Source organism: Macaca thibetana, chromosome 16 (genome assembly GCF_024542745.1).
Source record: "Macaca thibetana thibetana isolate TM-01 chromosome 16, ASM2454274v1, whole genome shotgun sequence".
NCBI lineage: Eukaryota > Metazoa > Chordata > Mammalia > Primates > Cercopithecidae > Macaca > Macaca thibetana.
In genome coordinates, this window is record NC_065593.1 from 21,729,094 (window position 1) to 21,756,955 (window position 27,862).

General features: G+C 39.8%; 1 protein-coding gene across 1 annotated transcript in view; it reads right to left on the reverse strand.

Moving 5' to 3' along the window:
* Positions 1-656: 656 nt before the first annotated feature.
* Positions 657-27,862, reverse strand: part of LOC126939974 (translation machinery-associated protein 16-like) — a 38,697-nt gene continuing 11,491 nt past the window's right edge. Inside the window, exon 2 of the mRNA XM_050765884.1 lies at positions 657-2,548. Within this exon, the coding sequence (XP_050621841.1) occupies positions 1,034-1,678 (645 nt within the window). The 5' untranslated portion in view covers positions 1,679-2,548 and the 3' untranslated portion in view covers positions 657-1,033. The remainder of the gene's footprint in view (positions 2,549-27,862) is intronic.

Consider the following 27,862-nt stretch of genomic DNA (forward strand, 5'->3'; position numbering starts at 1 on the left):
TAGGCCCGGTGTGTGATGTTCCCCTTCCCGAGTCCAAGTGATCTCATTGTTCAGTTCCCATCTATGAGTGAGAACATGCGGTGTTTGGTTTTCTGTTCTTGTGATAATTTGCTGAGAATGATGGTTTCCAGCTGCATCCATGTCCCTACAAAGGACACAAACTCACCCTTTTTTATGGCTGCATAGTATTCCATGGTGTATATGTGCCACATTTTCTTAATCCAGTCTGTCACTGATGGACATTTGGGTTGATTCCAAGTCTTTGCTATTGTGAATAGTGCTGCAATAAACATACGTGTGCATGTGTCTTTATAGCAGCATAATTTATAATCCTTTGGGTATATACCCAGTAATGGGATGGCTGGGTCACATGGTACATCTAGTTCTAGATCCTTGAGGAATCGCCATGCTGTTTTCCATAATGGTTGAACTAGTTTACAATCCCACCAACAGTGTAAAAGTGTTCCTGTTTCTCCACATCCTCTCCAGCACCTGTTGTTTTCTGACTTTTTAATGATCGCCATTCTAACTGGTGTGAGATGGTATCTCATTGTGGTTTTGATTTGCATTTCTCTGATGGCCAGTGATGATGAGCATTTTTTCATGTGTCTGTTGTCTGTATGCATGCCTTCTTTTGAGAAATGTCTGTTCATATCCTTTGCCCACTTTTTGATGGGGTTGTTTGTTTTTTTCTTGTAAATGTGTTTGAGTTCTTTGTAGGTTCTGGATATTAGCCCTTTGTCAGATGAGTAGATTGCAAAAATTTTCTCCCATTCTGTAGGTTGCCTGTTCACTCTGATGGTAGTTTCTTTTGCGGTGCAGAAGCTCTTTAGTTTAATTAGATCCCATTTGTCAATTTTGGCTTTTGTTGCTGTTGCTTTTGGTGTTTTAGACATGAAGTCTTTGCCCATGCCTATGTCCTGAATGGTACTACCTAGGTTTTCCTCTAGAGTATCTCGACAATTAGGTACCATAATCAATGAATATAATTTGAAGCTCTCAAATTATTTATTTTCAATTCAAGTGAAGACAGTTAGGCCACTGCAGTCATTTCCTCATCTGAATCACTTGATTCATCGTTTAGTTCCAATTCCCCTAAATCTTGGTCTACAGTTATAATAGTTTTCCTCTTGCACTTCTTGGGAATTGCATCATTAGTGCCAATTTTTCTCATTTTAATGTTCGGTAATTTCTTCAGATCAAAGTCCCATTCCCTGAACGTTTTCAGATTACTTGCATTTAGGATGTCAGGAATCTCAAGGCCATATCCTTCATACTGCTGTCGCTCCCGCTCCATGGTCTGCTTGATGACGGTCTCCCGGGAACAGTGCCGCCTCCCCTGCCTGTCCCTGATACTGTTATGTAACTCAATCTGCTCCAGCTCACTGCTGAATCGATTCAAGTACCTGTCAATTAGTTGACAAGCATCTTTCTTTGAATATCTCTTCTTTTGGGGATCAAGATGGTTTTGAAACCATTGCAGTTTTTCACCAATAAGGTTGAGACGCAAGGCCTTTTCATTCTTCAATTTTTCCTTTTTTTCTTGTTTGTAGGCCTTTCTCGTAATTTGAGCTGCTTTTCTACTATATGGATGGATGACCTTTTTTTCCCGTTCTGCACTTTTTCCCTTTGGTGCTTTAGGCATGGTGACGTCCTCATGGCCACGGAGCAGCTCCATACTCTAGACCCAGGTAATCTCACTGACCGCAGAAGCAGCAGCTCACAAGAGCACCCGGGTCGAATCCCACGTGGGGCCTCTTCTTTCTAGTTTTTATCTGAAGATGTTTCCTTTTTCACCATAAGAATCAATGTGCTCCCAAATTTCCCTTTGCAGATTCTACAAAAACAGTGTTTCCAAACTGATGAATGAAAATAAAGTCTTAACTCTACCAGATGAATGCATGCAACACAAAGCAGTTTCTCAGATAGATTCCTTCTAGTTTTTTCCTTTGGTATTCACTTTTTTCAGCTGGCCTCAATGAGTACCCCAATGTCTACTCACAGAATGGACAATGACAGTGTTTCCAAAGTGCTAATTCAAAAGAAAGTTTTAACTCTGTAAGATGAATGCATTCATCACAAAACAGTTTCTCAGAAAGCTTCCTTCTTGTTTTTATCTGAACATGATTCCTTTTTCACCATAGGTCTCAATGCGCTCCCAAATATCCCTTCACACATTCTACAAAAATAGTGTTTCCAAAATACTGAATTAAAAGAAAGATTTAACTCCACGAGATGAATGCACACATCATGAAGCATTTTCTCAGATAGCTTCCTTCTAGTTTTTATCCTGGAATATTCACTTTTTCACCTTTGGCCTCAAGGAGTTCCCAATTGTCCATTTGCAGAATGGACAAAAACAGTGTTTCCAAACTGCTGAATGAAAAGTAAGGTTTAACTCTGTGAGATGAATGAAGACGTCGAAAAGCAGTTTCTCAGAAGGCTTCTTTCTCGTTTTTATCTGAAGGTGATTCCTTTTTCACTGTAGACCTCATTGTGCTCCCAAACATCCCATCGCAGATTCTACAAAAACAATGTTTCCAAACTGCTGAATGAAAAGAAAGGTTTAACTGTATGAGATGAATGCACACATCACAAAACAGTTTCTCAGAAAGTTTCTTTCCAGTTTTTATCTGAAGAGGTTTCCTTTTTCACATTAATCCTCAATGCACTCCCAAATATAATTTCATAGATTCTACAAAAACAGTGTTACCAAACGTCTGAATGAACACAAAGGTTTAACCCTGTGAGATGAATGCACACATCACAAAGCTGCTTCTCAGATACCTTACTTCTTTTCTTTATAGTGGGATATTCACTTTTTCACCATTGGCCTCAATGAGCTCCCAAATGTCCATTCACACAATGGACATATACAGTGTTTCCAAACTGCTGAATGAAAAGAAAGGATTACCTTCATGAGATGAATGTGAACATCAGAAACCAGTGTCTTTTTTTTTTTTTTTTTTTTGAGAGGGAGTCTTGCTCTGTCACCCAGGCTGGAGTGCAGTGGCCGGATCTCAGCTCACTGCAAGCTCCGCCTCCCAGGTTCACGCCATTCTTCTGCCTCAACCTCCCAAGTAGCTGGGACTAGAGGGGCCCGCCACCTCACCCGGCTAGTTTTTTGTATTTTTTTAGTAGAGACGGGATTTCACCGTGTTAGCCAGGATGGTCTCGATCTCCTGACCTCGTGATCCACCCGTCTCGGCCTCCCAAAGTGCTGGGATTACAGGCTTGAGCCACTGCGCCCAGCCAAGAAACCAGTTTCTAAGGAAGCTTCTTTCTGGATTTTATTTGAAGATATTTTATTTACCACTATAGGCCTCAAAGCACTCCCAAATATCTGTTCACAAATTCTACAAAAACCGTGTTTCCAAAGCACTGAATGAAAAGAAAGGTTTAAATCTGTGAGATGAATGCACACATTACAAATGGTTGTCTCAGATAGCTTCCTTCTAGCTTTTATCCTTGGATATTCACTTTTTCGCCATTGACCTCAATGAGCTCTCAAACAACAATTCACAGAATGGGCATAAACACTGTCTCTGAACTGCTGTATCCAGAGGTTTAAATCTGTGAAATGAATGCACATATCACAAAACAGTTTCTGAGAAGGCTTCTTTCTACTTTTTATGTGAAGGTGATTCCTTTTTTACCATAGGCCTCAATGCACTCCCAAATATCTTTTCGCATATCCTACAAAAATAGTTTATCCAAACTGCTGAATGAAAAGAAAATTTTAAATATGTGACATGATTGCATGCATCACAAAGCAGTTTCTCAGAGACCTCCCATCCAGTATTTATCCTGGAATATTCACTTTTCACCATCAGCCTCAATGTGCTCCAAAATGTGCATTCACAGAATGGAAAAAAATAGTGTATCCAAACTGCTGAATCCAAAGAAAAGTTTAACTCTGTGAGATAAATGCACATATCACAAAGCAGTTTCTCAGAAAGTCTCTTTCTAGTTTTTATCTGAAGATGATTCCTTTCTCACCATAGGCCTCAGTGCACTCCCAATTATCCTTTCACATATTCTACAAAAACATTTTTTTAAACTGCTGAATGAAAATAAAGACTTTACTCTGTGAGATGAATGCCCAATCAAAAAGCAGTTTTGCAGATACTTTGCTTCTAGTTTTTATCCTGGACTATTTGCTTTTTCACCTTTGGCCTCATGGGCTCCAAAATGTCTATTTGCAGAATGGAGATAAATAGTGTTTCCAAACTGCTGAATCCAAAGAAAGCTTTAACTCTGTGGGATGAAAAACCACATCATGAATCAGTTTCTCAAAAAGCTTCTTTCTAGTTTTTATCTGAAGATGTCTCCTTTTTCATCATTGGCCTCAAAGCACTCCCAAATATCACAACATAGATACTACAAAAACGGTGATTCCAAACTCCTGAATGAAAAGAAATGTTTAACTCTGTGAAATGAATGCACATATCACAAAGCGGTTTCTCAGATAGCTTCCTTAAAGTTTTTATCCTGCAATATTCCCTTTGTCTCATTTGATCTCAATGTGCTCCCAAATGTCCATTCGCACAATGGACAAAAACAGGGTTTCCAAACTGCTGAATCCAAAGAAATACCTAACTCTGAGATGAATGTGTATATCACAAAGCAGTTTCTCAGAAAGCTTCTTTCTAGTTTTTATGTGAAGATATTTGCTTTCTCAGCATAGGCCTCAATGCACTCCAAAATATCCTTCCGCAGCTTTTAAAAAACACTGTTTCAAAACTGCTGCATCAAAAGAATGGTTTAACTCTGTGAGATGAATGTAAACATCACAAAGCAATTGATCAGATAGCTTCCTTCTAGTTTTTATCCTGGTATATTTGCTTTTTCGCCATTGGCCCAAATGAGTTTCCATACGTCAAATCACAAAATGGACAAAAACAGTGTTTCCAAACGGATGAATGCATAGGAAGCTTTAACTCTATGAGATGAATGTACACATCACAATGTGGTTTCTCAGAAACCCTCTTTCTCGTTTTTATCTGAAGATATATCCTTTTTCACCATAGTACTCAATGCACTCCCAAATATCCCTCCACAGATTCTACAAAAACAATGTTTCCAAAACGTTGAACAAAAAGAAAGAACTTACTCCACAAGATAAATGCTTACATCACAAAGCGGTTTATCAGATTGCTTCCTTGTTGCTTTTAACATGGGATATTCACTTTTTCACTTGTGGACTCAATGAGCTCCAAAATATCCATTTGCAAAATGGACAAAAAGAGTTTTTGCAACCTGCTGAATCCAAAGAAATGTTTAACTCTGTGAGATGAATGCACACGTCACAAAGCAGTTTCTCAGAAAGCTTTTTTATAGTTTTTATTTGAAGATATTTCCTTTTTCAACATAGGCCTCAATACGCTCCAAAATATCCCTTCACAGATTCTGTACAAAAAAATCGTTTCCAAACTGCTGAATGAAAACTAAGGTTTAACTCTGTGAGATGAATGCACACGTTACAAAGCAGTTGCTCATACAGCTTCCTTCTACGTTTTACTTTGGAATATTTGCTTTTTTACTATTGGCTTCAATGAGATCCCAAATGTCCATTAACAGAATGGACGAAAACTGTATTTCCAAACTGCTGAACCAAAAAAGGCTTTACCTCTGTCAGATGAATGCAAACATCACAAAGCAGTTTGTCTGAAAGCTTTGTTCTGGTTTTCATCTGAAGATATTTTCTTTTTCACCACAGAACTCAATGCACTCCCAATTTTCCCTTCATAGATTCTATAAAAATTGCTGAATGAAAAGAAATGTTAAACTCTGTGAGATGAATGCACACCTCAAAAAGAGGTTTCTCAGATAGTTTCCTTCTAGTTTTTATGCTTGGGTATTCACTTTTTAGCCATTGGCTTCAATGAGCTCCCAAATGTCCCTAAGTTGAATGGACAAATGTCCCTAAGTGGAAAGGACACAAACAGTGTTTCAAAGCAGCTGAATCCAAAGAAAGCTTTAATTCTGTAGGATGAATGCACACATCGAAAAGTAGCTTCTCAGAAAGCTTCTTTCTATCCTTTATCTGAAGATATTTCCTTTTTCACCATAGGCCTCAATGCGCACGAAAATATCCCTTCTCAGGTTCTACCAAAACAGTGTTTCCAAAACACTGAAAGAAAAGAAAGGTTTAACTGTGCAAGATGAAAGCACACATCTCAAAGTGGTTTCTCAGATAGTTTCCTTCTAGTTTTTATCCTTGGTTATTCTCTTTTGCACCATTGACCTCAATGAGTTCCCAAATGTCCACTCACAAAATGGACAAATAGAGTGTTTCCAAACTGCTGAATGCAAAGAACGCTTTAACTCTGTGAGATGAATGCCTGTATCACTAAACAGTTTCTCAGAAAGCTTCTATGTAGTTTTTATCTGAAGATGTATCCTTTTTCACCATAGGCCTCAATGCGCTCCCAAATATCCCTTCACAAATTCTACAAAACAGTGTTTCCATGCTGCTCAATCAAAATGATGTTTTAACTCTGTGAGATGCAGGCATACATCACAAAGCTGTTTCTCAGATAGATTCCTTCTAGGTTTTATCTTGGGAAATTCATTTTTTCGCTTTTAGTCTCAACAAGCTCTCAAATGTCCACTTACGGAATGGACAAAAATAGTGTTTCCAAATTGTCAAATACAAAGAATGGTTCAGCTCTGTGAGATGAATGCACACATAACAAAGCAGTCTCTCAGAAAGCTCTGTTCTTGCTTTTATATGAAGATGTTTTGTTTTCAAAAAAGCCCTCATGTGCTCCCAAATATCCCTTCGAAGAGTCTACAAAAACAGTGTTTCAAAACTGCTGAATGAAAAGAAAGGTTCAACTCTGTGAGATGAATGAAAACATCACAAAGTGGTTTCTCAGTTAACTGCCTTGCAGTTTTTATCCTGGTATATTCACTTTTTTGCCATTGGCCTCAGTGAGTTTCCTAATGTCCACTCACAGAATGGACAAAACACTGTTTCCAAACTGCTGAATCCAAAGAATGGAATAATTCTGTGAGATGAGGGGACATATCACAAAGCAGTTTCTCAGAAATCTTCTTTCTTGTTTTCATCTAAAGATGTTTCCTTTTTCACCATAAGCCTCAATACCCTCCCAAATATCCCTTCACAGATTCTACAAAAGCAGTGTTTTGAAGTTGCTGAATGAAAGGAAAGTTTTAACTCTGAGAGATGAATTCACGTATCACAAAGTGGTTTCTTATATTGCTTCCTTCTAGTTTTTATCCTGTGATATTTGCTTTTTTGCCTTTGGGTTCAATGATCTCCCAAATGGATGGACAAGAATGTTTACAAAGTACTGATCCCAAAGAAATGTTTAACTCTGTGAGATGAATGCATACATAACAAATCAATTTCTCAGAACATTTCTTTCTTGTTTTTATCTGAAGATGTTTCCATTTTTACCATAGGACTCAATTTGCTCCAAAATATCCCTTCATAGGCTCTACAATAACAGTGTTTCCAAACTGCTGAATGAAAAGAAAGGTTTAACTGTGAGATAAATGTACACATTTCAAAGCTGTTTCACAAATAGCTTCCTTGTAGTTTTTATCCTGGGATATCCTCTTTTTCACCATTAGCCATAATGAGCTCCAAAATGTCCATTCAAAGAATGGACAAAAACTGAGTTTCTAAACTGTTCAATCCGAAGAAAATTTTAACTCTGTGAGATGAATGCATATGTCACAAATCTGTTTCTCAGAAAACTTCTTTCTTGTTTTTATCTGAAGATGTTTCCTTTTTTCCCTTAGGCCTCTATGTGCTCCCAAATATCCTTTCGCAGATACTACAAAAAAAGTGTTTCCAAACTGCCCAATAAAAAGAAGGGTTTAATTCTGTGAAATGAATGCACATATCCTGAAGTGTTTTCAAAGTAACATTACGTCAGGCCGGAGCAAGATGGCCGAATAGGAAGAGCTCCAGTCTCCAGCTCCCAGCATGAGCGACACAGAAGACACGTGATTTCTGCATTTTCAACTGAGGTACTGGGTTCGTCTCACTAGGGAGTGCAGGATAATCGGTGCTGGTCAGCTGCTGCAGCCCGACCAGAGAGAGCTGAAGCAGAGCGAGGCATCACTTCACCTGGGAAGCACAAGGGGGAAGGAAATCCCTTTTCTTAGCCAGGGGAACTGAGACACACACCTGGAAAATCGGGTAACTCCCACCCCAATACTACACTTTACCAAAGGTCTTAGCAAACAGGCACACCAGGAGATTATATCCCACACCTGGCTGGGAAGGTCCCACACCCACGGAGCCTCCCTCATTGCTAGCACAGCAGTATGCAATCTAACGGCAAGGCAGCAGCGAGGTTGGGGGAGGGGCACCTGCCATGCTAAGGCTTAAGTAGGTAAACAAAGCTGCTGGGAAGCTTGAATTCGGTGGAACTCACAGCAGCTCAAGGAGGCCTGCCTGTCGCTGTAGACTCTACCTCGGGGGACAGGGCACAGCTAAACAACAACAACAACAACAACAAAAAGCAGCAGAAACCTCTGCAGATGCAAACGACTCTGTCTGACAGCTTTAAAGAGAGCAGTAGATCTACCAACACAGAGGTTCAGATCTGAGAATGGACAGACTGCCTGCTCAAGTGGGTCCCTGACCCCTGAGTAGCCTAACTGGGAGACATCCTCCACTAGGGGCAGACCGACACCCCACACCTCACAAGGTGGAGTACACCCATGAGAGGAAGCTTCCAAAGCAAGAATCAGACAGGTACACTCGCTGTTCAGGAATATTCTATCTTCTGCAGCCTCTGCTGCTAACATCCAGGCAAACAGGGTCTAGAGTGGAACTCAGGTAATCTCCAACAGACGTACAGCTGAGGGTCTGACTCTTAGAAGGAAAACTAACAAACAGGAAGGACACCCACACCAAAACCCCATCAGTACGTCACCATCATCAAAGACCAGAGGCAGATAAAACCACAAAGATGGGGAAAAAGCAGGGCAGAAAAGCTGGAAATTCAAAAAATAAGGGCACATCTCCCCCTGCAAAGGAACAGAGCTCATCGCCAGCAACGGATCAAAGCTGGATGGAGAATGACTTTAACGAGATGAGAGAAGAAGGCTTCAGTCCATCATACTTCTCAGAGCTAAAGGAGGGATTATGTACCCAGTGCACAGAAACTAAAAATCTTGAAAATAGACTGGAAGAATTGATAACCAGAATAATTAATGCAGAGAAGGCCATAAACGAACTGACAGAGATGAAAACCATGACACGAGAAATACATGACAAATGCACAAGCTTCAGTAACCAACTCGATCAACTGGAAGAAAGAGTATCAGCGATTGAGGATCAAATGAATGAAATGAAGCGAGAAGAGAAATCTAAAGAAAAAAGAAGAAAAAGAAATGAACAAAGCCTGCAAGAAGTATGGGATTATGTAAAAAGACAAAATCTACATCTGATTGGGGTGCCTGAAAGTGAGAGGGAAAATGGAACCAAGTTGGAAACCACTCTTCAGGATATCATCCAAGAGAACTTCCCCACCTAGTAGGGCAGGCCAACATTCAAATTCAAGAAATACAGAGAACACCGCAAAGATACTCCTCGAGAAGAGCAACTCCAAGACACATAATTGCCAGATTCACCAAAGTTGAAATGAAGGAAAAAACCTTAAGGGAAGCCAGAGAAAAAGGTCGGGTTACCCACAAAGGGAAGCCCATCAGACTAACAGCAGATCTCTCGGCAGAAACTCTACAAGCCAGAAGAGAGTGGGGGCCAATATTCAACATTCTTCAAGAAAACAATTTTAAACCCAGAATTTCATATCCAGCCAAACTAAGTTTCATAAGTGAAGGAGAAATAAAATCCTTTACAGATAAGCAAATGTTTACAGATTTTGTAACCACCAGGCCTGCCTTACAAGAGACCCAGAAGGAAGCACTAAACATGGAAAGGAACAACCGGTACAAGCCAGTGCAAAAACATGCCAAAATGTAAAGACCATCGAGGCTAGGAAGAAACTGCATCAACTTACAAGCAAAATAACCAGTAAATCTCATAATGGCAGGATCAGGTTCACACATAACAACATTAACCTTAAATGTAAATGGACTAAATGCTCCAATTAAAAGACACAGACTGGCAAACTGGATAAACAGTCAAGAACCATCCATTTCCTGTATTCAGGAGACCCGTCTCACATGCAGAGACATACATAGGCTCAAAATAAAGGGATGGAGGAAGATCTACCAAGCAAATGGAGAACAAAAAAAAAGCATGGGTTGCAACCCTAGTCTCTGATTAAACAAACTTTAAACCATAAAAGATCAAAAGAGACAAAGCAGGCCATTACATAATAGTAAAGGGATCAATTCAACAGGAAGATAAAGCAAGTCCTTAGAGACTTACAAAGAGACTTAGACTTCCATACAATAATAATGGGAGACTTCAACACCCCACTGTCAACATTAGACAGATCAACAAGACAGAAAGTTAACAGGGATATCCAGGAATTGAACTCATCTCTGCAGCAAGCAGACCTAATAGGCTTCTACAGAACTCTCCACCCCAAATCAACAGAACATACATTCTTCTCAGCACCACATCACACTTATTCCAAAATTGACCACATAATTGGAAGTAAAGCACTCCTCAGCAAATGTACAAGAACAGAAATTATAACAAACTGTCTCTCAGACCACAGTGCAATCAAACTAGAACTCAGGACTAAGAAACTCAATCAAAACCGCTCAACTACATGGAAACTGAATAACCTGCTCCTGAATGACTACTGGGTACACAACGAAATGAAGGCAGAAAGAAAGGTGTTCTTTGAAACCAATGAGAACAAAGACACAACATACCAGAATCTCTGGGACACACTTAAAGCAATGTGTAGAGAGAAATTTATAGCACTAAATGCCCACAAGAGAAAGCAGGAAAGATCTAAAATTGACACTCTAACATCACAATTAAAATAACTAGAGAAGCAAGAGCAAACACATTCGAAAGCCAGCAGAAGGCAAGAAATAACTAAGATCAGAGCAGAACTGAAGGAGATAGAGACACAAAAAAATCCTACAAAAAGTCAATGAATCCAGGAGTTGGTTTTTTGAAAAGATCAACAAAATTGATAGACCGCTAGCAAGACCAATACAGAAGAAAAGAGAGAAGAATCAAATAGACGCAATAAAAAATGATAAAGGGGATATCACCACCAACCCCACAGAAATACAAACTACCATCAGAGAATACTATAAACACCTATATGCAAATAAACTAGAAAATCTAGAAGAAATGGATACTTTCCTGGACACTTATACCCTCCCAAGACTAAACCAGGAAGAAGCTGAATCCCTGAATAGATCAATAGCAGGATCTGAAATTGAGGCAACAATTAATAGCCTACCAAACAAAAAAAGTCCAGAACCAGATGGATTCACAGCCAAATTCTACTAGAGGTACAAGGAGGAGCTGGTACCATTACTTCTGAAACTATTCCAATCAATACAAAAAGGGGAAATCCTCCCTAACTCATTTTATGAGGCCAAAATCATCCTAATACCAAAGCCTGGCAGAGATACACCAAAAAAAGAGAGAATTTTAGACCAATATCCCTGATGAACATTGATGCAAAAATCCTCAATAAAATACTGGCAACCCGGATCCAGCAGCACATCCAAAAGCTTATCCACCATGATCAAGTGGGCTTCATCCCTGGGATGCAAGGCTGGTTCAACATACACAAATCAATAAACATAATCCAGCATATAAACAGAACCAAAGACAAAAACCACATGATTATCTCAATAGATGCAGAAAAGACCTTTCACAAAATTCAACAGCCCTTCATGCTAAAAACGCTCAATAAATTCCGTATTGATGGAATGTATCTCAAAATACTAAGAGCTATTTACGACAAACCCACAGTCAATATCATACTGAATGGGCAAAAACTGGAAAAATTCCCTTTGAAAACTGGCACAAGAAAGGGATGCCTTCTCTCATCACTTCTATTCAACATAGTGTTGGAAGTTCTGGCTACGGCAAACAGGCAAGAGAAAGAAATAAAGGGTATTCAGTTAGGAAAAGAAGAAGTCAAATTGTCCCTGTTTGCAGATGACATGATTGTATATTTAGAAAACCCCATTGTCTCAGCCCAAAATCTCTTTAAGCTGATAAGAAACTTCAGCAAAGTCTCAGGTTACAAAATTAATGTGCAAAAATCACAAGCATTCTTATACACCAGTAACAGACAAACACAGAGCAAAATCATGAATGAACTTCTATTCACAATTGCTTCAAAGAGAATGAAATACCTAGGAATCCAACTTACTATTGATGTAAAGGACCTCTTCAAGGAGAACTACAAACCACTGCTCAGTGAAATAAAAGAGGACACAAACAAATGGAAGAACATACTATGCTCATGGATTGGAAGAATCAACATCGTGAAAATGGCTCCACTGCCCAAGGTAATTTATAGATTCAATGCCATCCCCATCAAGCTACCAATGAGTTTCTTCACAGAATTGGAAAAAACAGCTTTGAAGTTCATATGGAGTCAAAAAAGAGCCCACATTGCCAAGAGAGTCCTAAGTCAAAAGAAGACAGCTGGAGGCATCACACTACCTGACTTCAAACTATACTACAAGCTTACAGTAACCAAAACAGCATGGAATTGGTACCAAAACAGAGATATAGACCAATGGAACAGAACAGAGTCCTCAGAAATACTAACACACATCTACAGCCATCTGATCTTTGACAAACCTGACAAAACCAAGAAATGGTGAAAGGATTCCCTATTTAATAAATGGTGCTGGGAAAATTGGCTAGCCATAAGTAGAAAGCTGAAACTGGATCCTTTCCTTACTCCTTTTACGAAAATTAATTCAAGATGGATTAGAGACTTAAATGTTAGACCTAAAACCATAAAAACGCTAGAAGAAAACCTAGGTAATACCATTCAGGACATAGGCATGGGCAAGGACTTCATGTCTAAAACACCAAAAGAAATGGCAACAAAAGCCAAAATTGACAAATGGGATCTAATTAAACTAAAGAGCTTCTGCACAGCAAAAGAAACTACCATCAGAGTGAACAGGCAACCTACAGAATGGGAGAAAATTTTTGCAATCTACTCATCTGACAAAGGGCTAATATCCAGAACCTACAAAGAACTCAAACACATTTACAAGAAAAAAACAAACAACCCCATCAAAAAGTGGGCAAAGGATATGAACAGACATTTCTCAAAAGAAGACATGCATACAGCCAACAGACACATGAAAAAATGCTCATCATCACTGGCCATCAGAGAAATACAAATCAAAACCACAATGAGATACCATCTCACACCAGTTAGAATAGCAATCATTAAAAAGTCAGAAAACAACAGGTGCTGGAGAGGATGTGGAGAAACAGGAAAATTTTAACACTGTTGGTGGGACTGTAAACTAGTTCAACCATTATGGAAAACAGCATGGCGATTCCTCAAGGATCTAGACCTAGAAGTACCATATGACCCAACCATCCCATTACTGAGGATATACTCAAAGGATTATAAATCATGCTGCTATAAGGACACATGCACATGCATATTTATTGCGGCACTATTCACAATATCAAAGACTTGGAATCAACCCAAATGTCCATCAGTGACAGACTGGATTAAGAAAATGTGGCACATATACACCATGGAATACTATGCAACCATAAAAAGGATGAGTTTGAGTCCTTTGTAGGGACATGGATGCAGCTGGAAACCATGTTTCTCAGCAAACTATTGCAAGAACAGAAAACTAAACACCACATGTTCTCACTCATAGGTGGGAACTGAATAACGAGATCACCTGGACTCGGGAAGGGGAACATCACACACCGGGGCCTATCACGAGGTGGGGGGAGGGGAGGAAGGATTGCATTGGGACTTATACCTGATGTAAATGCTGAGTAGATGGGTGCTGACGAGTTGATAGGTCCAGCACACCAACATGGCACAAGTATACATATGTAACAAACTTCCATGTAATGCACATGTACCCTAGAACTTAAAGTATAATAATAATAATAGGGGGGTGGAGTAAGGTGGCCGAATAGGAACAGCTCCAGTCGCCAACTCCCAGCGCGAGCGACACAGAAGAACGGTGATTTCTGCATTTTCAACTGAGGTACTGGGTTCATCTCACTGGGGAGTGACGGACGATCCGTGCTGGTCAGCTGCTGCAGCCCGACCAGCGAGAGCTGAAGCACGGCGAGGCATCACCTCACCTGGGAAGCCCAAGGGGAAAGGGAATCCCTTTTCCTAGCCAAGGGAACTGAGACACACAACACCTGGAAAATCGGGTAACTCCCACCCCAATACTGCGCTTTAAGCAAACAGGCACACCAGGAGATTATATCCCACACCTGGCCGGGAGGGTCCCACGCCGACGGAGCCTCCCTCATTGCTAGCACAGCAGTCTGCGATATCGCGGCAAGGCAGCAGCAAGGCTGGGGGAGGGGTGCCCGCCATTGCTGAGGCTTAAGTAGGTAAACAAAGCCCTGGGAAGCTTGAACTGGGTGGAGCTCACAGCAGCTCAAGGAAACCTGCCTGTCTCTGTAGACTCCACCTCTGGGGACAGGGCAGAGTAAACAACAAAAGCAGCAGAAACCTCTGCAGACGCAAACGACTCTGTCTGACAGCTTTGAAGAGTGCAGTGGATCTCCCAACACTGAGGTTGAGATCTCAGAAGGGACAGACCGCTTACTCAAGTGGGTCCCTGACCCCTGAGTAGCCTAACTGGGAGACATCCCACACTAGGGGCAGTCTGACACCCCACATCTCATAGGGTGGAGTACACCCCTGAGAGGAAGCTTCCAAAGCAAGAATCGGACAGGTACATTCACTGTTCAGCAATATTCTATCTTCTGCAGCCTCTGCTGCTGACACCCAGGTGAACAGGGTTTAGAGTGGACCTCAAGCAATCTCCAACAGACTTACAGCGGAGGGTCCTGACTGTTAGAAGGAAAACTATCAAACAGGAAGGACACCCAAACCAAAACCCCATCAGTACGTCACCATCATCATCAAAGACCAGCGGCACATAAAACCACAAAGATGGGGAAAAAGCAGGGCAGAGAAGCTGGAAATTCAAAAAATAAGAGCACATCTCCCCCGGCAAAGGAGCGCAGCTCATTGCCAACAACGGATCAAAGCTTGACGGAGAATGACTTTGACGAGATGAGAGAAGAAGGCTGCAGTCCATCAAACTTCTCAGAGCTAAAGGAGGAATTATGTACCCAGTGCAAAGAAACTAAAAATCTTGAAAAAAAAAGTGGAAGAATTGATGGCTAGAGTAATTAATGCAGACAAAGTCATAAACGAAATGAAAGACATGAAAACCATGACACGAGAAATATGTGACAAATGCACAAGCTTCAGTAACCGACTCGATCAACTGGAAGAAAGAGTATCAGCGATTGAGGATCAAAGGAACAAAATGAAGCGAGAAGAGAAACCAAAAGAAAAAAGAAGAAAAAGAAATGAACAAAGCCTGCAAGAAGTATGGGATTATGTAAAAAGACCAAATCTACATCCGATTGGGGTGCCTGAAAGTGAGGGGGAAAATGGAACCAAGTTGGAAAACATTCTTCAGGATATCATCCAGGAGAACTTCCCCAACCTAGTAGGGCAGGCCAACATTCAAATCCAGGAAATACAGAGAACGCCAAAAGATACTCCTCGAGAAGAGCAACTCCAAGACACATAATTGCCAGATTCACCAAAGTTGAAATGAAGGAAAAAATCTTAAGGGCAGACAGAGAAAAAGGTCGGGTTACCCACAAAGGGAAGCCCATCAGAATAACAGCAGATCTCTTGGCAGAAACTCTACAAGCCAAAAGAGAGTGGGGGCCAATATTCAATATTCTTAAAGAAAAGAATTTTCAAACCAGAATTTCATCTCCAACCAAACTAAGTTTCATAAGTGAAGGAGAAATAAAATCCTTTACAGATAAGCAAATGCTTAGAGATTTTGTCACCACCAGGCCTGCCTTACAAGAGACCCTGAAGGAAGCACTAAACATGGAAAGGAACAACCGGTACCAGCCAGTGCAAAAACATGCCAAAATGTAAAGACCATTTAGGCTAGGAAGAAATTGCATCAACTAACGAGCAAAATAACCAGTTAATATCATAATGGCAGGATCAAGTTCACAAATAACAATATTAACCCTAAATGTAAATGGACTAAATGTTCCAATTAAAAGACACAGACTGGCAAACTGGATAAAGAGCCAAGACCCATCAGTCTGCTGTATTCAGGAGACCCATCTCACACGCAGAGACATACATAGGCTCAAAATAAAGGGATGGAGGAAGATTTACCAAGCAAATGGAGAACAAAAAAAAGCAGGGGTTGCAATACTAGTCTCTGATAAAGCAGACTTTAAACCATCAAATATCAAAAGAGACAAAGAAGGCCATTACATAATGGTAAAAGGATCAATACAACAGGAAGAGCTAACTATCCTTAATATATAGGCACCCAATACAGGAGCACCCAGATTCATAAAGCAAGTCCTTAGAGACTTATAAAGAGACTTAGACTCCCATGCAATAATAATTGGAGACTTCAACACTCCACTGTGAACATTAGACAGATCAACGAGACAGAAAGTTAACAAGGATATCCAGGAATTGAACTCATCTCGGCAGCAAGCAGACCAAATAGACATCTACAGAACTCTCCACCCCAAATCAACACAATATACATTCTTCTCAGCACCACATAGCACTTATTCCAAAATTGACCACATAATTGGAAGTAAAGCACTCCTCAGCAAATGTACAAGAACAGAAATTATAACAAACTGTCTCTCAGACCACAGTGCAATCAAACTAGAACTCAGGACTAAGAAACTCAATCAAAACCGCTCAACTACATGGAAACTGAACAACTTGCTCCTGAATGACTACTGGGTACAGAACGAAATGAAGGCAGAAATAAAGATGTTCTTTGAAACCAATGAGAACAAAGATACAACATACCAGAATCTCTGGGACACATTTAAAGCAGTGTGTACAGGGAAATTTATAGCACTAAATGCCCACAAGAGAAAGCAGGAAAGATCTAAAATTGACACTCTAACATCACAATTAAAAGAACTAGAGAACCAAGAGCAAACACATTCAAAAGCTAGCAGAAGACAAGAAATAACTAAGATCAATGCAGACCTGAAGGAGATAGAGACACAAAAAACCCTCCAAAAAAATCAATGGATCCAGGAGTTGGTTTTTTGAAAAGATCAACAAAATTGACAGACCGCTAGCAACACTAATAAAGAAGAAAAGAGAGAAGAATCAAATAGATGCAATAAAAAATGATAAAGGGGATATCACCACCGACCCCACAGAAATACAAACTACCATCAGAGAATACTATAAACACCTCTACGCAAATAAACTAGAAAATCTAGAAGAAATGGATAATTTCCTGGACACTTACACTCTTCCAAGACTAAACCAGGAAGAAGTTGAATCCCTGAATAGACCAATAGCAGGCTCTGAAATTGAGGCAATAATTTATAGCCTACCAACCAAAAAAAGTCCAGGACCAGATGGATTCACAGCTGAATTCTACCAGAGGTACAAGGAGGAGCTGGTACCATTCCTTCTGAAACTATTCCAATCAATAGAAAAAGAGGGAATCCTCCCTAACTCATTCTATGAGGCCAACATCATCCTGATACCAAAGCCTGGCAGAGACACAACAAAAAAAGAGAATTTTAGACCAATATCCCTGATGAACATCGATGCAAAAATCCTCAATAAAATACTGGCAAACCGGATTCAGCAGCACATCAAAAAGCTTATCCACCATGATCAAGTGGGCTTCATCCCTGGGATGCAAGGCTGGTTCAACATTCGCAAATCAATAAACATAATAATCCAGCATATAAACAGAACCAAAGACAAGAACCACATGATTATCTCAATTGATGCAGAAAAGGCTTTTGACAAAATTCAACAGCCCTTCATGCTAAAAACGCTCAATAAATTCGGTATTGATGGAACGTACCTCAAAATAATAAGAGCTATTTATGACAAACCCACAGCCAATATCATACTGAATGGCCAAAAACTGGAAAAATTCCCTTTGAAAACTGGCACAAGACAGGGATGCCCTCTCTCACCACTCCTATTCAACATAGTATTGGAAGTTCTGGCTAAGGCAATCAGGCAAGACAAAGAAATAAAGGGTATTCAGTTAGGAAAAGAAGAAGTCAAATTGTCCCTCTTTGCAGATAACATGATTGTATATTTAGAAAATCCCATTGTCTCAGCCCAAAATCTCCTTAAGCTGATAAGCAACTTCAGCAAAGTCTCAGGATACAAAATTAATGTGCAAAAATCACAAGCATTCTTATACACCAGTAACAGACAAACAGCCAAATCATGAATGAACTTCCATTCACAACTGCTTCAAAGAGAATAAAATACCTAGGAATCCAACTTACAAGAGATGTAAAGGACCTCTTCAAAGAGAACTACAAACCACTGCTCAGTGAAATAAAAGAGGACACAAACAAATGGAAGAACATACCATGCTCATGGATAGGAAGAATCAATATTGTGAAAATGGCCATACTGCCCAAGGTAATTTATAGATTCAATGCCATCCCCATCAAGCTACCAATGAGTTTCTTCACAGAATTGGAAAAAACTGCTTTAAAGTTCATATGGAACCAAAAAAGAGCCCGCATCTCCAAGACAATCCTAAGTCAAAAGAACAAAGCTGGAGGCATCACGCTACCTGACTTCAAACTATACTACAAGGCTACAGTAACCAAAACAGTATGGTACTGGTACCAAAAAAGAGATATAGACCAATGGAACAGAACAGAGTCCTCAGAAATAATACCACACATCTACAGCCATCTGATCTTTGATAAACCTGAGAGAAACAAGAAATGGGGAAAGGATTCCCCATTTAATAAATGGTGCTGGGAAAATTGGCTAGCCATAAGTAGAAAGCTGAAACTGGATCCTTTCCTTACACCTTATACAAAAATTAATTCAAGATGGATTAGAGACTTAAATGTTAGACCTAATACCATAAAAATCCTAGAGGAAAACCTAGGTAGTACCATTCAGGACATAGGCATGGGCAAAGACTTCATGTCTAAGACACCAAAAGCAACGGCAGCAAAAGCCAAAATTGACAAATGGGATCTCATTAAACTAAAGAGCTTCTGCACTGCAAAAGAAACTACCATCAGAGTGAACAGGCAACCTACAGAATGGGAGAAAATTTTTGCAATCTACTCATCAGACAAAGGGCTAATATCCAGAACCTACAAAGAACTCAAACACATTTACAAAAAAAAACAAACAACCCCATCAAAAAGTGGGCAAAGGATATGAACAGACATTTCTCAAAAGAGGACATTCAGCCAGCCAACAGACACATGAAAAAATGCTCATCATCACTGGCCATCAGAGAAATGCAAATCAAAACCACAATGAGATACCATCTCACACCAGTTAGAATGGCAATCATTAAAAAGTCAGGAAACAACAGGTGCTGGAGAGGATGTGGAGAAATAGGAACACTTTTACACTGTTGGTGGAATTGTAAACTAGTTCAACCATTATGGAAAACAGTATGGCGATTCCTCAAGGATCTAGAACTAGATGTATCATATGACCCAGCCATCCCATTACAGGGTATATGCCCAATGGATTATAAATCATGCTGCTATAAAGACACATGCACACGTATGTTTATTGCAGCACTATTCACAATAGCAAAGATTTGGAATCAACCCAAATGTCCATCAGTGACAGACTGGATTAAGAAAATGTGGCACATATACACCATGGAATACTATGCAGCCATCAAAAAGGATGAGTTTGTATCCTTTGTAGGGACATGAATGCAACTGGAAACCATCATTCTTAGCAAACTATCACAAGAACAGAAAACCAAACACCGCATGTTCTCACTCATAGGTGGGAACTGAACAATGAGATCACTTGGACTCGGGAAGGGAAACATCACACACCGGGGCCTATCCTGGGGAGGGGGGAGGGGGGAGGGCGGAGGTATTACATTGGGAGTTATACCTGACGTAAATGACGAGTTGATGGGTGCTGACGAGTTGATGGGTGCAGCACAGCAACATGGCACAAGTATACATATGTAACAAACCTGCACGTTATACACATGTACCCTAGAACTTAAAGTATAATAATAAAAAAAAAATAAAATAAAATAAAAAAATAATAAAATAATAAAATAAATAAAATAGAAAAACTTGAAACATGCTCTCTGTGAAAAGGTTTTGTGATGCATGAATTCATCTCACAGAGTTAAACTTTTTCTGATTCAGCAGGATGGAAATAGTCTTCACAAAATCTACGAATGGGAGATTGGAAACACCCTTTTTGTGCAATCTACAAAGGGACATTTTGGAGGCCACTGAGGCCTCTAGTGTAAAACCAAATATCCTGCAATTAAAACTAGAAACAAACTATTGGTGAAAATTCTTGGCAATGCATGGATTCATTTTACAGAGTTAAATCGCAGTTTTTATTCAGCAGGTTTGAAACACTCTTTTTGTAGAATCTGTGAAGGGACATTTTGGAACCCATTGAGGCCTACAGTGGAAAACTGAATATTCCTTGATAAAAACTAGAAACAAGTAATGTGTGAAAATGCTTCGCAATGTGTGGATTCATCTCACAGAGTTTAATCTTTGTTTTGTTTCAGTAAGTCGGAAACACTCTTTTGTAAAATCTACAAAGAAATATTTTGGAGTCCATTGAGGCCTATAGTGAAAAACAGAATACTTCGCCACGAAAATTAGAAACAAAGTATCTGTAAAAATGTTTTGTGATGTGAAGATTTATCTCACACAGTTAAACCTTTGTATTGATTCAGCTGGCTGGCAACACTCTTTTTGTAAAATCTACAACAAAACATTTCAGAGACCATTGAGGTCTACGGAGAAAGATCGAATATCCCTTGATTAAAACTAGAAACAAGCTATCCGTTGAAATGCTTTGTGATGTTTGGATTTATTTTACAGAGTGAAGCATTTATTTGGATTAAGTAGGTTGGAAACACTCTTTTTGGAGAATCTACAAATTGACATTTCAGAGTCCAATGAAGCCTACAGTGAGAAACCAATCATTCTGCAATAAAAACTAGAAACAAGCGATCTGTGAACTTGCTTTGAGATCTATGGGTTCATCTCACAGGAGTAAGCCATTGTGTTGATTCAGCAGGTAGGAAACACTATTCTTCTAGAATCTAAGAAGGGACACTTCGGAGCCGATTTAGGCCTATAGTGAAAAACAGCATATTCCGTGATAAAAACTGGAAACAAGATATCTGTCCAAATGCTGTGCAATGTGTGCATTCATCTCAAAGAGTTATACCTTTGTTTTGATTCAGCAGGCTGGAAATACTCTTTCAGTAGAATCTACAAAGGAACAGTTTGGAGCCTATTTAGGCCTATAGTCAAAATACCGAATATGCTGCAATGAAAACTAGTAAAAAGTTATCTGTGAAAATACTTTAAGATGTGTGGATTTATTTCACAGAGCTAAATCTTTGCTTTGATTCAGCAGGATGGAAACACTCTTTTTGTAGAAACTACAAAGGGAAATTTCAAAGTCATTGAGGCCTACCGTGAAAACCCAAATATCCTGTGATAAAAACTAGAAACAAGCTATCTGTAAAAGTACTTTGTGATGTGTGGATTCACCTCACAGAATTAATAAACCTTTGTTTCTATTAAAAAGGTTGAAAATACTCTTTTAGTAAAATCTACTAAGTACAGGATGGAAACACTTTGTTTTTAGAAACTACAAAGGAACTTTTCAGAGCCAAAAGAGACCTATAGTTAAAAACTGAATATCCCATAATAAAAACTAGAAACAAGCTATCTGTAAAAATACCTTGCAACATGTGCATTCATCTCCCCATGTTTAACTTTTGTTTTGATTCAGGAGGTTTTAAGCACTTTTTTTTTTTTTTTTGTAGAATATAGAAAGGGACATTTCAAAGCACATTGAGGCCCTATAGTGAAAAAAAGTATCCCACGATAAAAATTAGAAACAGATTGGTGGGCGGAGCAAGATGGCCAAATAGGAACAGCTCCAGTCTCCAGCTCCCAGCGCAAGCGACACAGAAGACAGGTGATTTCTGCATTATCAACTGAGGTACTGGGTTCATCTCACTGGGGAGTGCTGGACAATCAGTGCTGGTCAGCTGTTGCAGCCCAACCAGCGAGAGCTTAAGCAGGGCGAGGCATCACCTCACCTGGGAAGTGCAAGGGGGAAGGGAATCCCTTTTCCTAGCCAGGGGAACTGAGACACACAACACCTGGAAAATCAGGTAACTCTCACCCCAATACTGCACTTTAAGCAGGGATGCCCTCTCTCACCACTCCTATTCAACATAGTGTTGGAAGTTCTGGCTAGGGAAATCAGGCAAGAGAAAGAAATCAAGGGTATTCAGTTAGGAAAACAAGAAGTCAAATTGTCCCTGTTTGCAGATGACATGATTGTATATTTAGAAAACCCCATTGTCTCAGCCCAAAATCTCCTTAAGCTGATAAGAAACTTCAGCAAAGTCTCAGGGTACAAAATTAATGTGCAAAAATCACAAGCATTCTTATACACCAGTAACAGACAAACAGCCAAATCATGAATGAACTTCCATTCACAACTGCTTCAAAGAGAATAAAATACCTAGGAATCCAACTTACAAGGGATGTAAAGGACCTCTTCAAGGAGAACTACAAACCACTGCTCAGTGAAATAAAAGAGGACACAAACAAATGGAAGAACATACCATACTCATGGATAGGAAGAATCAATATCGTGAAAATGGCCATGCTGCCCAAGGTTATTTATAGATTCAATGCCATCCCCATCAAGCTACCAATGAGTTTCTTCACAGAATTGGAAAAAACTGCTTTAAAGTTCATATGGAACCAAAAAAGAGCCCGCATCTCCAAGACAATCCTAAGTCAAAAGAACAAAGCTGGAGGCATCACGCTACCTGACTTCAAACTATACTACAAGGCTACAGTAACCAAAACAGTATGGTACTGGTACCAAAACAGAGATATAGACCAATGGAAGAGAACAGAGTCCTCAGAAATAATAACACACATCTACAGCCATCTGATCTTTGATAAACCTGAGAAAAACAAGAAATGGGGGGAAAGATTCCCTATTTAATAAATGGTGCTGGGATAATTGGCTAGCCATAAGTAGAAAGCTGAAACTGGATCCTTTCCTTACTCCTTATACAAGAATTAATTCAAGATGGATTAGAGACTTAAATGTTAGACCTAATACCATAAAAACCCTAGAAGAAAACCTAGGTAATACCATTCAGGACATAGGCATGGGCAAGGACTTCACGTCTAAAACACCAAAAGCAATGGCAACAAAAGCCAAAATTGACAAATGGGATCTCATTAAACTAAAGAGCTTCTGCACAGCAAAAGAAACTACCATCAGAGTGAACAGGCAACCTATAGAATGGGAGAAAATTTTTGCAATCTACTCATCAGACAAAGGGCTAATATCCAGAACCTACAAAGAACTCAAACACATTTACAAGAAAAAAACAAACAACCCCATCAAAAAGTGGGCAAAGGATATGAACAGACATTTCTCAAAAGAGGACATTCAGCCAGCCAACAGACACATGAAAAAATGCTCATCATCACTGGCCATCAGAGAAATGCAAATCAAAACCACAATGAGATACCATCTCACACCAGTTAGAATGGCAATCATCAAAAAGTCAGGAAATAACAGGTGCTGGAGAGGATGTGGAGAAATAGGAACACTTTTACACTGTTGGTGGGATTGTAAACTAGTTCAACCATTATGGAAAACAGTATGGCGATTCCTCAAGGATCTAGAACTAGATGTACCATATGACCCAGCCATCCCATTACTGGGTGTATACCCAAAGGATTATAAATCATGCTGCTATAAAGACACATGCACACGTATGTTTATTGCGGCACTATTCACAATAGCAAAGACTTGGAATCAACCCAAATGTCCATCAGTGACAGACTGGATTAAGAAAATGTGGCACATATACACCATGGAATACTATGCAGCCTTAAAAAAGGATGAGTTTGTGTCCTTTATAGGGACATGGATGCAGCTGGAAACCATCATTCTGAGCAAACTATCGCAAGAACAGAAAACCAAACAACACATGTTCTCACTCATAGGTGGGAACTGAACAATGAGATCACTTGGACTCGGGAAGGGAAACATCACACACCGGGGCCTATCACGGGGAGGGGGGAGGGTGGAGGGATTGCATTGGGAGTTATACCTGATGTAAATGACGAGTTGATGGGTGCTGACGAGTTGATGAGTGCAGCAGAGCAACATGGCACAAGTATACATATGTAACAAACCTGCACGTTATGCACATGTACCCTAGAACTTAAAGTATAATTAAAAAAAAAATTAGAAACAAGCTATATGTAAAAATACTTTGTGATGTGTTCATTTATTTCACAGAGTTAAATCCTTGTTTTGATTCAGCAGGGTGGTAACACTTTTTTGTAGTATCTACAAAGAGACATTTCTTAGCCCATTGTGGCCTGTAGTGAGAAACAGAATATCCCATGACAAAAACTAAAAACTAGTTACATTTGAAAAATATTTTTTGATGCATGCATTTACCTCACAGATTTAAACATTTGTTTTGATTCAGCAGATTGGAAACACACTTCTAGTGGTATCTATGAAGGGACACTTCAGAGCCCATTGAGGCCTATTGTGAAAAAGTGAATATTTTGTGATAAAAGTTAGAAAGATGCTACCTGTGGAAATTCTTTGCAATGTGTGGATTCATCTCACAGCGTTTAACCTTTCTTTTAATTCAGTAGTTAGAAAACACTCTTTCAGTAAAATCTACGAAGGGATATATCAAAGCCCCTTGAGGCCTATAGTGAAAATCCGAATATGCCATGATAAAAACTAGAAACAGCAATCTGTAGAAATGCTTTTAGATGTGCAATTTCATTTCACAGAGCTAAACCTTTGTTTTGGTTCAGCAGTTAGAAAACATTCTTTTTGTAAAATCTACGAAGGGACATTTTGAAGCCCATTGAGGCATATTGTGAAAAACCAAATATCCTGCCATTAAACTAGCAATCTGTGAAAATGCTTTGTGATGTATGGATTCATTTCACAGAGATAAACTTTGTTTTGATTCAGAAGGTTGGAAACACTCTTTTTGTAGAATCTATAAGGGGATCATTTAGAGTCCACTGAGGCCTGTTGGGAAAAATCAAATTTCCCGCAATAAAAACTACATACAAGGTATCTGTGAAAATCCTTTGTGATGTCTGGATTCATCTCACAGATTTAAACCTTTGTTTTGACTCAGCAGGTTGAAAACACTCATTTTGTAGAATCTACAAAGGAACATTATGAAGCCTGGTGAGGCCTACAGTGGAAAATGGAATATCCCATGATAAAAAGTAGAAACAAGATATCTGTGAAAATGCTTTGTGATATGTGCATTTGTCTTACATAGGTAAGACATTATTGTTTTGATTCAGAAGGTTGGAAATTTTTTAAATAATCTACAAAGGGACATTTAGAAGCTTATTGAAGCCTGTAGTGAAAAACCAATTATCTCTCAATATAAACTAGAAACAAGCTATCTGTGAAAATGCTTTCAGATGAGTAGAATCAGCTCAAAGACTTAAACCACTGTTTTGATTCAGCAGGTTGAAAACATTGTTTATGGAAAATCTACGAAGGGCAAGGTAGAAACACTCTTTTTGTAGAATCTATGAAGTGACACTGTGGAGCCCACTGAGGACTATATTAAAAATCTGAATGTCCTGTGATAAAAACTAGAAATAAGCTATCTGTGAAAAAGCTCTGTGATTAGTGGATCCCTCACACAGAGCTAAACCATTTCTTTTTTTATTGAACACATTGGTAACACTCTTTTTAAAGAATCTACAGAAAGACATTTCCGGGCCCATGGACTAGTATATTGAAAAACTGAATATCCTGCGATGCAAACTAGCAATAATTTATTAGTGAAAATGCTTTGCCATGTGTGGATTCATCTCATAGAGTTAAACCTTTATTTTCATTCAGTATGTTGGGAACACTCTTTTTGTAGAATATACAAAAAGACATTTTGGTGAGCAGTGAGGCCTAATGTATAAAAATGAGCACTTCAGGATAACAACTAAAAGCTATGTATCTGTAAAAATGGTTTGTGATGTGTGGATTCATCTCAGAGTTAAGCCATTGTTTTGATTCAACAGGTTGGAAACACCTTTTTTGTAGACTCTATGAAGGTACATTTGGGAGCCCACAGTGAACTATAGTGAAAAATCTAATATCCCAGGATAAAAACCAGAAACAATCTATCAGTTAAAATAATTTGTGATGTATGGATTCGTCTCACAGAGTTAAACCTTTTTTTATATTCAGTGATGTATGGTTTCATCTCACAGAGTTAAACTCTTTTTTATTTTCAGTTAAACTTTTTTTTTTGGTTCCCCTCAAGTTGGAGTCCTCCAACTTGGGCACCGGGCCACATTATGGATAGCTTGTGCAATGAAGGGAATGCGGGGATGGAGTTGGCAGCAGTTTCTGTGTCACCTGTCTGCAATTTTTTGCAGCTGAAGTTGTGGGGCCCCATCCACACCTCAACAGATTGTACCCTCATCCGTATCTAACTTAACTGTTGCTCACACTCTTTGTCCCAGAATGAAATCCCAAAATGATGGAAGAGTGCCCGCCTCACAAAGTAAAGCAACTGCTTGGCTAAAAATCGAATTCGAGGTGGATTTAAGAAGCCCTATGGACAGGACTGCTAGGGTCTAGCACTGAGTTGGCTGCAGCACAATGAGGCACTGGGAGGTGTCTGCTCTTGGGTGTGATATGCTCCTGTTTTTTATTGAAGATTAGTTGTTTTGCATGGGAAGGTGATTTGGATCCCTGTTGGTCTTAGTCAGATCCCAATTCACCGCAGATTCAGGAACTACGAAAAATCAAAAAACACGCAGCCCCATAGCCCAAGCAGAGCCACACAGACAGGTGCACCGGAAGGTGGCGCAACTCGGGAAAAAAGGGCAGTAGTGCATGAGTCAAATATTTTTTAGCAAACAACACTTATACACACATGCAGACACACACACATACACACAGCCACACACACACGCACACACACACACACACAGACAGACATCCAAAACTCGCAGCACTCCCAAAGAAACACACAGCCCAGCAGCTTCTGAAGCTGCGCAGTTCTGCTTCTCCAGGAAGTCTATCTGGCAAGAGTGCAGTCCTGAAAAACACAGGAGGACGGTACCTAGAAATCACAGTGAGGCAACTTTCAAGGAGATACCCCCACACCAAGTAGGCAGGCCTGACGCATCCTGCAGATCTTCTTGAACCTTAGGGATTTTGCAGTGTATTTCTGAAGCTCCACTTCAGGTTTCCTCAGGCTGACTCGCCACTGCCATCTGCTGGGATTGTGAGACTATCACGTGGATCTTTCAACGAAGACAGGTGAAACTCCAACGCGTACCCACGTCCACAGAGGTCTTCTTCTCTGCCAAGCCACAGACACTTGCAGCCAGGCAACAGTGGAATTCACTGTGGCGCGAGCCTTCGCTCACAGCTTGCTCAAGGTGCCCAGAGACTGGCGCATGCGCATTCGCAAGGCAGCCTTGGGAGCTGAACCGTCAGGGCTGTCAGTCTGCCTAACCAGAGAAAAATAGTACAGGCAGAGCCAGCCTGGCCTCGGGAATAAGGCTGTCTGAGATAACCACAGGGAGACCCTATAAGTCTCCACCATAGGGCCTCCTCGGGCT